This window comes from Myotis daubentonii, chromosome 1 (genome assembly GCF_963259705.1).
Source record: "Myotis daubentonii chromosome 1, mMyoDau2.1, whole genome shotgun sequence".
Lineage (NCBI taxonomy): Eukaryota > Metazoa > Chordata > Mammalia > Chiroptera > Vespertilionidae > Myotis > Myotis daubentonii.
This window is the reverse complement of record NC_081840.1, coordinates 132,652,848-132,665,764: the sequence shown is the minus strand read 5'-3', so window position 1 is coordinate 132,665,764 and position 12,917 is coordinate 132,652,848. Positions and strand designations below refer to the sequence as shown.

The 12,917-nt window shown below is 46.4% G+C and overlaps 1 protein-coding gene across 1 annotated transcript; it reads right to left on the bottom strand.

Moving 5' to 3' along the window:
• Positions 1-309: 309 nt before the first annotated feature.
• On the bottom strand, positions 310-7,982 carry VIM (vimentin). The gene is made up of 9 exons (XM_059660326.1): positions 7,280-7,982; positions 6,552-6,612; positions 4,022-4,117; positions 3,765-3,926; positions 3,025-3,150; positions 2,457-2,677; positions 1,948-1,991; positions 1,475-1,560; positions 310-668 (listed from the first exon to the last, which is right to left on the bottom strand). Exons 1-9 carry the CDS (start codon positions 7,840-7,842, stop codon positions 630-632), a joined length of 1,398 nt encoding a protein of 465 aa, XP_059516309.1. The 5' UTR covers positions 7,843-7,982; the 3' UTR covers positions 310-629.
• Between the last annotated feature and the right edge of the window lie 4,935 nt (positions 7,983-12,917).

Genomic DNA, 12,917 nt, shown 5'->3' with positions numbered 1-12,917 from the left:
CCCAATCAACCTGGCACCAGTGGGGTCCCTTAGCCTGGCTGCCCTAGTAATCCAGGACCTCTCAGGGGATGTTGGAGGCCTAATCCCCTCAGGCCAGGCCTCTAGTTTATTTAGAGAGAAAAAAAATTGAAGTGAAGTCTACCTAAATAACCAATTAAGGGCTACATCTCAAGCATAAACAAGTTGAATTTATTGAATTAACCTAAACTTGATTTTTGTGTCAAATTAACCAATAGGACCAAATATTTTTTTAACTAAAACATAGTCTCATAAAATTGAGAGAAGCTATTATTAAATAAGACACCAAAAGACTTTTTCAAAGATTTATTGAAGCAGAAACAGATTGGTCAGATAACTTGTTGGAAAAAAGCAGTTTTAATGGTATTCAAAAATACTTCTTAAAAAGTATTCTAGCACAAGCCTTCTTCATAAACTAGGTTATGTTGTAAACTTCTTTTCTAATTCTCTTAGAAGTGTTGGTTCTTAAGAACTAGAGCTTATTCTTATTCCAAATCTATCTTGCGCTCCTGAAAAACTGCAGAAAGGCACTTGAAAGCTGTTTCTTTAAGATATGGATTTCGTTTTTATTCTTGCTGGTAATATGTTGCAGCACTGAGTGCATGCAATATTCACTCCAGATCATCGTGATGCTGAGTTTCATTGATGACCTGTTAAAAAAAGATAAAATTCAAATAAAATATAATACTACATGCCAAAGATTAAATTACTCCATTAAGCATGACAAAGAAAAACCCTACTAATTATATGTAATATATTGGGGAAGCTGGAAGGTTATGTTGGTTCTGCATGACCAGGGTTACAACTGGGGGTGTGGGGTGCAGGGGGACAGATACTATGTAAACCGCTCTTCACCCATAAGCAAACTAAGTAGCCAATGGAATATCATGACTGAAAAACCACATTTAAAAAAGGCCTGCGTTTATGAGGAAGGATGCTGTAATAATTCTATGCAGCAAAGTTTAAAAACAATTATAACATATTTTAAGTTTGTGTACAAGGGAAGATTATATGAGGATTACAATCACTTTGGACCATTTCTTTCCTGGCACAGAGCTGACATGAAAAGGACTTGATCACATGGCATGTTTGTGTTGTGTAAGAGGGCCTAGGAGTGTTTAGGGAAGACGGTGTGTCCAGGATCACGACATTGGTAATCTAATGCAACAGCTCATAAAGCTAGTCTAGGAAGTGACTTAAGGAAGCTGTACTCCCATTTTAAATTAAGGAACATAGAAAAATCACTAATTGGAAGACTGTTATCTGCCTTTCACATCCAGGAGCCAAATATTTAGTTGGTTGTATATAGTGCTGGAAGAAGGGGCCAATTCTCCTTCTAGTTGGCACCAGTGAAACAGAAACCTCCCAAATCAGCTGGCTGTATCTGAGCTAGACTTATTGATTTAAAGAAGATCAGCGCCTGAGATTACTCCAATTTTGATTTGAAGATACCAACCTGTCCATCTCTAGTTTCAACTGTCTTAATCAGAAGTGTCCTTTTTGAGTGGGTGTCCACCAGAGGGAGTGAATCCAGATTGGTTTCTGAATAAAAAAAAATGGCCCAAATGAGTAAAAATTAATTTTTAGCAAGACAAGTAACCATTTTCCCCAAAGAATTACAGTTTTTGTTCACAACTGTTTAAAGCACTACTCCCAAAATAATTCTAAAGACCATCACCTATTTTAAAACCCAGGCTGACAGCACTGGAGCGTCAGGATGAGATAAACTACTGCAGTGTATGCGCCAGCAGGGGCAAGTCAGTAGAGTTTTCACAGAAGGTAAGGCAGTAGTTGGGTTTGAAAATAGGATGTTTTCTAGAACTTTCTCTGGTATAGCATTTTTCAAGTGTCGTTTTTAAAATGAGTGCTTTATAAAGAGAACGGTTACAAGCTACTGAAATTACTCATAAGTAGCAATCAAATGCTTACCTCTCAGGTTCAGGGAAGCAAAAGTGGGAAGAGGCAGAGAAATCCTATGAAAGAAAGAAAAACAGGAAATGTTTGAAAAATAACTCGAACGACAAGGAATAAATTTATATACTTATAGTTTTCATCAAATAAGAAAATGTACTCATGTGTTTCGTGAGGGATTTGCTACAGAAGCATTTACCCCTGACTGATCTCATTGGTACATTTAAATGTTTTACCCCAAGCATTTTCTGCACAGGAGTGTGAGCTGGAGGCCTTACAGAGTGGGAAAAGCATTGGCTTTCAGAGAATCATAGCTTCAAATCCCAGCTCTGCTACTGATTCACTGACTAGGGCGAGTTGCTCAATCTCTTTGAACCTAAGGTTCTTTATTGATAAAAAGTGGTAGGTAAACAGCCACCTTGAAGAAATGCGCTAAAGAGGGTATGAGATACAATATGTAAAGCGAGTGGCGTACAACCGAGCAAATGGCAGCTGCTAACTCACACGCGCTTGACCTTGTTCCATACCTGCTCTCCTCGCCTTCCAGCAGCTTCCTGTAGGTGGCAATCTCAATGTCCAGAGCCATCTTAACGTTCAGCAGGTCTTGGTACTCCCGAAGGTGGCGAGCCATTTCTTCCTTCATGTTCTGGATCTCGTCCTGCAGGCGGCCGATAGTGTCTTGGTAGTTAGCAGCTTCAACAGCAAAGTTCTCTTCCATCTCACGCATCTGGCGTTCCAGAGACTCGTTCTGCAGGAGGTGAGAAAGGCTTCCACCGTGACTTTCCAGAAAAACCCTGCTGTCCCCAGAACCATTCGCAGACCACTCGCAACCATTTCCCTCAGTGGCAAATGGCGAACACTTCGATGTTAGGTAAAGAATACAAGTACCAAGTCCCTCCTTAATAGCAGTCATAACGTCAGCTAAAACTTACAGATCTCAAGTGCTTTTTGGATCTGTCTTAGCAACTCATTTTCTTTGGGTGAAAATATGTATTTTTCCTGGTTGGGGGTTTTGTTCAGAAGTCACTATGAGCTTGGTCGATTGAATGGGCCCGAAGGGGCCATCTCCCCTCGTTTGTCGTGTGTGACACTCACAGTTCCTTTAAGGGCGTCCACCTCGCAGGTGAGCGACTGCACCTGTCTCCGGTACTCATTTGACTCCTGCTTCGCCTGGCGCAGGGCGTCATTGTTCCGGTTAGCAGCCTCGGAGAGGTCAGCAAACTGTCAGGAGGGAAAGAGAAATGTAGATCACCCAGGCAACTCGATTCTAAGATTCTACCTTACCTGAGCAAATGAGAAAGCTTAAAGGTCGCAAACAAACAAAGGCATAACACAAACCGAACTTTCTAATTTAAGTTCAAATCTCAGTGTCTGCCAAAATATGTCTAAATTTCTGTTTCGGACCATTCATTTTGTTCATTAGATTCCACAAATAAGTGAGACCATGCGAGAATGACATACCTTGATGTGGGGTTGGGAGGAGAGGGCAAGGGGGGGTGGGGGATGGGAGATATCTATAATACTGTCAACAATAAAAAATATATTTAAAAATGAAAAGAATAATTACGTCTTGGAAACCAGAGAAAAAGTAATGGAATGCTGACGTTGATAGTTTCAAGTAGAAATTCATGCTATTACCCTCATTTTAAAAGTGTGGAGGTCAAGGGCGTGGTGTAGGGTTTACTCTGAGGTAGAATCAGAGGAGAGTCAAGGGAAAGGAGTCTGCTGTGGGCGGAGAGGCTGGAGCAACAAATACACCTTGGCCTTGAAGGTAGGGCCTGCTTTCTGACTGGAGCTGCAGGGCGTGAACACAGTGCACTTCTTCTGTTCCATACCTTGGACTTGTACCACTCCTCAGCCTCCTGAAGGTTCTTGGCAGCTACGCTTTCGTACTGCTGCCGGACGTCGCGCAGGGCAGCGGTGAGGTCAGGCTTGGAGACATCCACATCGATCTGGACATGCTGCTCCTGAATCTGGGCCTGAAGCTCATGGATCTCCTAAGGAACAGCAAGAAGAACAGACAGCAGGTCAGCCATGTGGAGGATGGGGACAGCTTCCCCCATGTTCGTTCGCGGAAAGCAACTCCACTTACCTCATCGTGGAGTTTCTTCAAAAAGGCAATCTCTTCTTGCAAGGATTCCACTTTACGCTCAAGGTCAAGACGTGCCAAAGAGGCATTGTCCACATCCTATTTCAAAGAGGAAAGATGGGACATGGAGCATGCTAAAGTCTATGGCTTATCTAATTTATTCATTCTTATTAATCACATGAGCTTATTGTCTTCATCATAAAAATGGCGTTGACAAGCTTATGACTTTCGAATAACTTTATAAATCACCCAGTGCCAATATACTATGTTTTCTTATTAACAAATTTGAACTGGGACCTACTATGTTATATCAAGGTAGCTAATAGGCAATTTAAAAATAAATAAATGTATGCCAACATGGTAAACTGTACTCCATGAATTGTTACTGAATCTACATTATACCAGTGAAGTGTTTTTCTTTAAATCTAGAAAAATCAATGCCATCGTATTAATATTATGGAATAACATCAAGACAGGTGTTTACCAGGTCTCATACTTTAATACATGAGTCCATACAGAACAGAAATTCCTGCGTCAGAAGTTTTAGTGTATACCTGAGCTCTTTTTTCCTCCACTCAAATCACCTAAAACATCATTATGATCCAAAGCAAATGTGTAGTCATTTGGCACTCAGGTTACAAGGCTAGGTTTATACTCTAATTTAGGATGGGCAAAAGCAAAGATGCAGGATAGGCTAATCAGGAAAGAAATGTAACTCTGAACTGTATTTGCTTTGCTTTCTCTGCTGGACCTTCTTTTCCTGAAACTCGCCCCCCCCCCCTCCCCCACCATCTCCTCCTATAAGGGTGTGTCCATCCTTTTCACTTAGCACTGTGCCTGTCAATTCAGTTGCTTAGCTTGTTTCAGAATGACTAGTCAAAAGGCTTACCTATAATGAAACTACTGTCTGGGTAGAATTCTTGCTGCTCTGGCTCTCCGTCTGAGTTTTCACCATTTGTTAACTGCTACATTTCAAATCAGAATATATAATTTTGCAACTCAGATTTTATTTCCCCTCAAGGGAATGTCATGAGGATTTTTATACCTCTTGTCTTATAAGCAATTCTATTTGCAGTACAGTTTATAGCCTTACATTCTTAAAATGTTGAGACACTTCTATCACCTTCATGAAAAGTGAATGAGGAATAGGTGATGATAAAAAAAAAAAAATCAGGCTGGGGAAAAAAATTCTTTTTTGCTTGTTGTTAAACCCTGAAAAATTATATAAAAGATAATTTTACTAGCCTCTATAAAAAAGTGTAACGTGACATTTCATTAAAGAGAATATGGGAAATGTTACCTGATCCCTAAATAGACCTTTTATACTAATATTGTTTTATATTAACTCGCTTCTCTGCAGAAAACTTTAACAGATGTAATGATCACACACTGATGTGTTTAAGTTAATTTGGCAAATGTATTTGTGCTTCAAATGTTATTCTAGACTTTGCATGTCAGAGTGCTTTTATACCCAATCCCAATAAGTGTTCAGGAGAATAAAACTGTGCTGGGAACTCTTCCTGCTTTTGGATTTCAATTTTAAGTTAAAAAATTCTTTTAAGTCCATCTTAATTTGGAGGAAAAATAAACACCCTTTAATTAAACTTCCATTCTTCAGCTTTAGGGTTAATTTTTATTTATGAAGAGAATACTAAGGACCCAACAATACAAGGACTCAATAAAAAATTAAAAAAAGGCCTTTCCAAACGTGAGGCATGACTGTAGCTTTAAGAACTTTTCACATCACATACTTCACAAGTCTGGGCCAGATATTAGATAACGGATGTTAGCAAATACTTGTGTCCAATGAGAACTGTGCTTACATCATTACATATTCAATAAGAATGTAGCCTGTTGCAAAGCTTCTCCTAGGAACACAAAGACTCCTATTATTTCTCTTCAGAACCACCACACTAGCCAGAAGGTCTCTTTCTACATTCCATAGGGCAGCCCAGAGAAACCATTAATACCTTCCAGCCAGGGCACAGATGGCTCCTTTTCACCCTTATTAGATCACAAAATAGTTGTGCATAGCGATACTTCCATCTAACTTTACTGCCACAATAGAACCTAAAACTTGTTGGCTTAATGCCAGTTTAACTAAAGTTTCTTATGCTCCAACACGGTTACATTTTTAACTACAGGGCAGAATTGCGATTTTTGTGGCCTTGTAAAGTTAGCTAACTTAGCAAACTGCAATCTAACTCAACTTGTAACTGTTCGAAATCAGAATATCTATGTGTTCCAAAATTGAAACGGCAAAAAAAAAAATTTTTTTTGTAAGAAATTTGGAAACAAAGTAAAAATTTAAAGACTTTCTTTATGTCCTAAGGGACGGTTTAAATCCTCCAAGGGTTTTTATCCAGAGAGGCACCAATCTGACCTTTCTGCCACTAGGGGGTCTTGCGCACAGACGTGTGAAGTTTTGCATTATTTAGACTTGGGGTAATTAACTTTTAGAATTGCCCGCGGCCGTGGGTTCGGGGTGGGGGTGGGGGGTCCGGTAGTTGCGAGTGGAAGAGGATTTACAAACCTGTCGGAAAGACTGGAGGGTGCCCTCGGCTTCCTCTCTCTGAAGCATCTCCTCCTGCAACCTGAAACAGTTGCACATCAACCAAAGGGGAACTGGGAAACCGCGAGGGGCGGGGCGGCCACACCCAACCACCGCGTCGCGGCTCCGCCAGACAAAAGTTGGTGCGCCACCTCCGCGGGCTGCCAGCGAGCGACTGCGGGGTGAGAACTGCCGTTCTCCGCAGGTTTAGCGGGACTTGGACCGCGGCGTGGCAAAGCAATCACGGTCGCCGCACGGACCTGCCAGTAGAATGCCGCCCCTCCACCCCCGAGAAGCCCGGGCAGCCCTTTGTTTCTCTTGCTGCACAGCCATCCCTTCCTCCCACCTCCGCCCAGGGCTGGCCGCCCGCCAGAAGGGGCCAGGGAGCTCCAAAAGTTTGGAGATGTCACGCTCATAGTTTGCAAGGGCCATCCACTAGAAAGTGGTAGTTTCAAGAAATCTGTGGCTTGAAAAGAGCGCTCTTAGGCAATGAGGGGGAGGGGGAGAGGGGAAACGCTACTTGCAACTGCTGGGCTCTGGGTGGGGCTGCGCCACCGCAAGCACAGCTCCGTTCCCGGCCGCCCCCCCCACCACCACCCCCCTCAGCCGCTGCGGACAACATCCCCCAGGGTGTGGCAGCCCCTGCGGGTAGAAGGAGCGTTCCCACCTCCCTCCCTCCCTCCCTGGGCCCCGCGTGGGCGCAGCCTTACTTCTCCCGGAGCCGCATTAGGTCCTCGGCCAGGTTGTCGCGCTCCACCTCGACGCGGGCCTTGTCGTTGGTGACCTGGTCCACCTGCCGGCGTAGCTCCCGCATCTCTTCCTCGTAGAGGTCGCCCAGGCGCGACTTGCCCTGGCCCTTGAGCTGCTCGAGCTCGGCCAGCAGGATCTTGTTCTGCTGCTCCAGGAAGCGCACCTTGTCGATGTAGTTGGCGAAGCGGTCATTCAGCTCCTGCAGCTCCACCTTCTCGTTGGTGCGGGTATTCTTGAACTCGGTATTGATGGCGTCGGCCAACGAGAAGTCTATGGAGTCCTGCAGCAGCCGCATACTGGGGGCACTGCTCCGCAGGCGCGTGGCCGAGGAGCGCGTGGCGTACACGCCGCCCGGGGACGAGGAGTAGACGCTGCGGCTGGTGCTGGGGCGCAGCGAGCTGCCCAGGCTGTAGGCGCGAGTGGACGAGGTCACAAAGCTCCGGCTGGAGCTCGGCCGAATGCCGGTGCCGGGGCCGCCGAACATCCTGCGGTAGGAGGACGAGGACACGGACCTGCTGGACATGGCTGCGGAGGGTACGGTGAGCTGGGCGGCGTGGACGGCTCCGGGCGGAGAGGCGAGCGAGGGCGCGGTGGATGTGGGCGGTGGGAGCGCTGCTGCGTCTCTGGCGCGGGGACCCCGGAGCGAGAGTAGCAGAGGATCCGACCCCGCCCAGGGCGCAGTTTTTATAACCTGTTACCTTCCCTCCCACTACCGTCCCAGCCAATGGGGACCCGGCAAGTAGCGGGAAGGGTGGGCAGGGGGTTGGGGCGGGGGTTCCCTGGAGCCTCCCTCCTCTTGTTAGCTCTGCTCCTCCGAACTAAGCACAGTCCCGTTACTTCTTAGCTGGACTAGGACTTTTGGGGGCTTTCCTGATGATGGCCCGAGCGAGCTCCCCTCACCCCTGGGCTGAAAAAGGCGGCGGCGTCCGGGGGTGGGGGAACGCACCCAGAACCGGATCAAAGGGGTCCTGAGCACCGCGCCAGATAGGCGTGGGAGGAGGCGCGCGGGTGGGAGGGGCACGCGGCCAGCGGGCAGCGGTCGCGGGCTGGGAGCGGGAGAGTGGGTGGGGAGACCCCGAGCAAAGGAGCAGGAAGAGGGGAGGAAGGTTCCAGCGCATCGGAAAGCGCTGAGAAAGAAACAAAGAGCTCCTGAGATTGGAGCGCGAGGCGGTGGGCGCACAGCCCAGGGCGCACTCAGAGCTCGGCCCCGCGCAGCCCTGTGCACCGTGCGATTCGAAAGGGGTACAGCTTGGGCCCGCATATTTTTTCACCCTCTGGTTTTGGGGTTGCTGTTCAGAGACCTAGCAGGCGAGGTTCGGCTTTGGACCTCTGGAGCTGCTGGGCGGCGGCCGAAGACAGCTCAGGGACATCCGGGTGGGGTCACTGAGTCACTGGCTGTTGAGTCACCGCGCCCTTTGCCTGCCGAGATTGCGGGCTCCTAGCGGTTTTTGTGAACCGTTAGACGGGACTGACTCAGAGCTCCCTGGGGCCCGCGCGCAGTTTGTCCCAAAGTTTTAACCAACTTTAAGCTGGGCCTCAGATTTCTTGTGTGCAGTTCGCCTGTAGCGGAGACTAGAGCGCCTCGAAGTTCTCAAGAACTCGCCAAAGCCCGATTTTACTCCAACGTGCGCATTTCTCCTTAGCAAGAAATTTCTGCAGACCCTCCATAGGCGTCCCCAAAGGGTTTTCCTTGCCAAGTTCCCTCCCATCCTTCCTTCCGGCCTCCTTTCATCCTCCCCTCACCCCCGCCCTCCCCCCTCCCCCCCCCTCCACACACACTCCGTGGAACCACACCCGACTTTGAACACCATCTGAAAGTTCTGGGTGAAAGAGGAAACTCAAAATCCAGTTTCAAAATTAAGTGATCACTGTTTTGTGTTCGTGTGTGTTCGTGTGTGTGTGTGTGTGTGTGTGTGTGTGTGCACGCGCGCGCACTCCAGTGGGAGTCATTAAAGGTATAACCTACGCCAATTATGGAAATAATTAGGTGTTGCTTTAAAACTCCAATTTGATTCATAAATGGCAATTATATAGCTCAAATGCCAGAATGTTTTCTGGTAATAGATTTATGTGTTCATTGCAGTTTAGCAATGCACACTGCAGGATTCTGGTGACTCCGCTGGAAAATACCACAGGTCATTCTGGCCTGTTTTTCAGAATTCATGCAGATAAAACTGCAAAGCAACAAACTTTTGGTCCAGGGCACCAAGGCAGTGTTCAGATTCCACCAGCCCGCCACCAAAACCTTCCTAGGTGAATCGCTCAAGGGCTATTATTGCAGTGTTAATAACATGCAGAACCGAATGCTTACCTTTAAAGAGAGGTGAAGACAGCAACGGCAAGCCAGACTTTGTTATTTAAGTAGTAATTTAAAAATATCAGGGTGTTGTTGTTTTTTATTAATGTTTAGAGGACTTGAGGAGTACCGAGCTCCAAAACCTCTGTGAAGATGGAAACATCTTGATACTATAGTGAACAGATGGGGTGGGGGGAGTAAAATTCTGTCCTCCGTTTTTTCTGGGGGGTGGGGATGGGATACTGAAGGTTACCTGGCATTTTAAAAAAAGTAGTTTAGAATCAAAAGGAGGGTTTATTCTAGCTTCTTTGTACAAACCTCTTTGAGGCAATATTTTGTTTACCTCATTTCAGTTAGTTCTGGCTGATGGCGCGGCAAGTTCGAGCTGCAGGACCCTTTGCTGCACAGCTCTCCTGCTGTGGGGTTTTTTTTTTTTAATTCTCTCGGTCTCTGGAGGCTGTGGGTCCCTCCCAAGGAGCATTCCTTGGGCTCTGTGCCCTGGCAGACTAGCTGTGCTCCATGTTATCATCTTGCTCTCTGAGAGTCCTTTATTCAAGCCCAGCAAATGTCACCATTGTGAGTGTGCCTGGAACCCCTAGGATGAGAATAGCCATCTCAATCTGGGGGAAGACCTTCCTCCCACCTAAAATGCCGATCCAGGGCAATGCTATCGGGACGCTTGCTGACTGACTCACTGTGGAGAATGAGGGCACAGCTGTGGTGTGGGGTGGCTGTGTGCTCTGCTGGTGACCACAGCAAATTCCGCAGGGCTGTGGTGACTTCCTCGGGGATGACTCCGGCCCTCCTCATCATCTCAGGGATTCCTTCTCTTTTCAAAACTGTGCCCACTCTGTGTCCTCAGGACTGTGCTATGCTCACTTGCTGTTGTAGCTCCGGCTGCTGTAACAAAACACCACAGACTGGGTGACTTAAACAACAGACACTCATTTTTCACAGTTCTGGAGGCAGGAAGTTTAAGATCAAGGTGCAAGGCAGATTTGCTGTCTGATGAGGACCTGCTTCCTGGTTGCCAGGCGGCCGCCTTCAGATGGAAGAGAGAGCAAGCTCTGTTCTCTCCCTTTTCTTATAAGGACATTTATCCCATCATGGGGGCTCTCCCATCCACATCTAAGCCCATGTCCCCCCCAAAGGCCCCACCTCCAAATAGCATCACACTGGAGATTAGGTCTCCAACCTATGAATTTGGAAGGAGAAGTGGGACACAAACATTCATTCCCTAGCACTTGCCATATAGCACACACATGTGCCTGCAGACACACACAGACACACACACAGATAGGCAATGTTCCATGTGTCTTTGCTACTAGACATTGCCATAGCTTGGGGTCGACTGTAGAGTATAGAAGAATGAAGGTTACAAAAGCTCTTTTACTCATTTATGTAGAATGTATGAGTCTTTTGAAAAAATTTAATTCCCTCCCAAGGTAAATTATCCAGCACCGAGCACAGTGCCGGAGCCAGTGGGTGACAGTCACCACGGAGGGAAATCACTCTCTCTGAACTAACATCCTTGAGTATCACAACTAATCCTGCTGTATCTGCAACACCGGTTCTTACTTACCTTCTGGGAGTACACAGTATGTAGATACAGCTTTCTCAGTGTATTTAGTTTTTGATTTGCTGTGAAAAGCTATCTCAGGAGTGTTTTTAAATTCTGGACTGGGAAACTGCTTCAAACACTGCGCGATGCAAGTTGTGTATAAATAAGGACACAGCGGCACAGTTTGTAAGCCAGACGTAAACATGACCAAACCTAAAGCACTAGCAGTGATTTTGGAATTTGCAGGCTTGGGAGATGTCAGTTGAATTGGGTGATTTGAGCTGACGGGACCAGCCATCCATGTGGAGAGGAGCTTAGTTGCGGTGTTAGGAGAGCTGGCTGGCAGGTGGCCACCCCAAGAGTTCAGCTTCTGGCAGGACCGCCTGGATGGAATGTAACGAAAGAGAAGATGGGTTAAATGAGGAGGCGAAAGGCATGGCAAAACCTAAAAGGCCCTGGTAATAAACATAATAATCAGTACTATGGTAAATGCTTTGATTCTTGTGCCTACTGGAACTTAACCTAATTGCTCTCATAGCATACTGCAAGATAGATTTGATCATTCATTTTGCAGATGAGACGTCTGAGATGCAGGCTATCAATTTGCTTATGGTCGTATAACTAGTAGGAGAAGGAGGGAGGAGGCAAGAATTTGAATTGAGGCCTTTCTGACTCCAAACATACTTGTCTCTTTGGCCCAATGATACCATTTTACTTACTGTCAACCAACTCAATTCTAAATATTATTCAGGGCCCTACCGTGTTCCAGGAACTGAAATGACAGGAGAACTCGCAGATTCTGTTGAGAAGGGGCAGATTCCTAGAGGAGCTCGGCAGGTCCTTAGAATACCATGTGTACATTATTCAGATGATGTAACAGTGATAAGAAGGGAGTTTGGTTTTCACCTGCACCCTAAATCCTTACTTTGAGAGTTAAACATTCTCACCTAGATTCCTTTCCGTTTCTTCAGAGGCAGCGTATCCAAAACTGGATATAGCTCATCCCACACCCTAAAACCCACCAACCACAGCTATTTCCCCTCCCAACTTCCCTGTCTATTCAGGGCAGCACAGCAAACTAACAAGATTGGAAACTTTCACCATCATTGCCACTTCCTTACTCGGGGATCTTAGACCAATGGGTGCCCTACCCCATTACTTCCTGTATCCTCTCCTGTTGTGTTGCTGTCACTTATCCAAGCCTTTATACCTCATCCTGCAACACTGTAACTGGCTTCCCTTCCTCTATGCTCTCCTTACCCCCACTAGTGTGTCTGTCTTCAAGCCACAACCCCCTTTTCTTAAAAAAAAAAAAAGATATTTTTATTGATTTCTGAGAGGAAGGGAAAGGGAGAGAGAGTTAGAAACATCAATGATGAGAGAGAATCATTGACTGCCTCCTGCACGCTCCCTACTGGGGACCAAGCCCGCAACCTGGGCACCGGAATCAAACCCAGGACCCTTCAGTTCACAGGCTGATACTCTATCCATTGAGCCAAACCACAACCCCCTTTTCTTAATAACTGCATTCATCAGATCCCCTGAAGATCCAAAGTGAACCACTCATTCCCTCATTAAGCTCCCTGAGGGCAGGGTTTTTTCTCTCTTTTGTTCACTATCCTATTTTCAGTGCCTAGAGAGAAACCTGATACACTGTTTTGAATGTAGGGACTGATGCAGGAGTAGTCAGAGAGGAAGGGAGGGAGGGAAGAAAAGAGGGAGGGAAGGAGGGAAAAAGGGA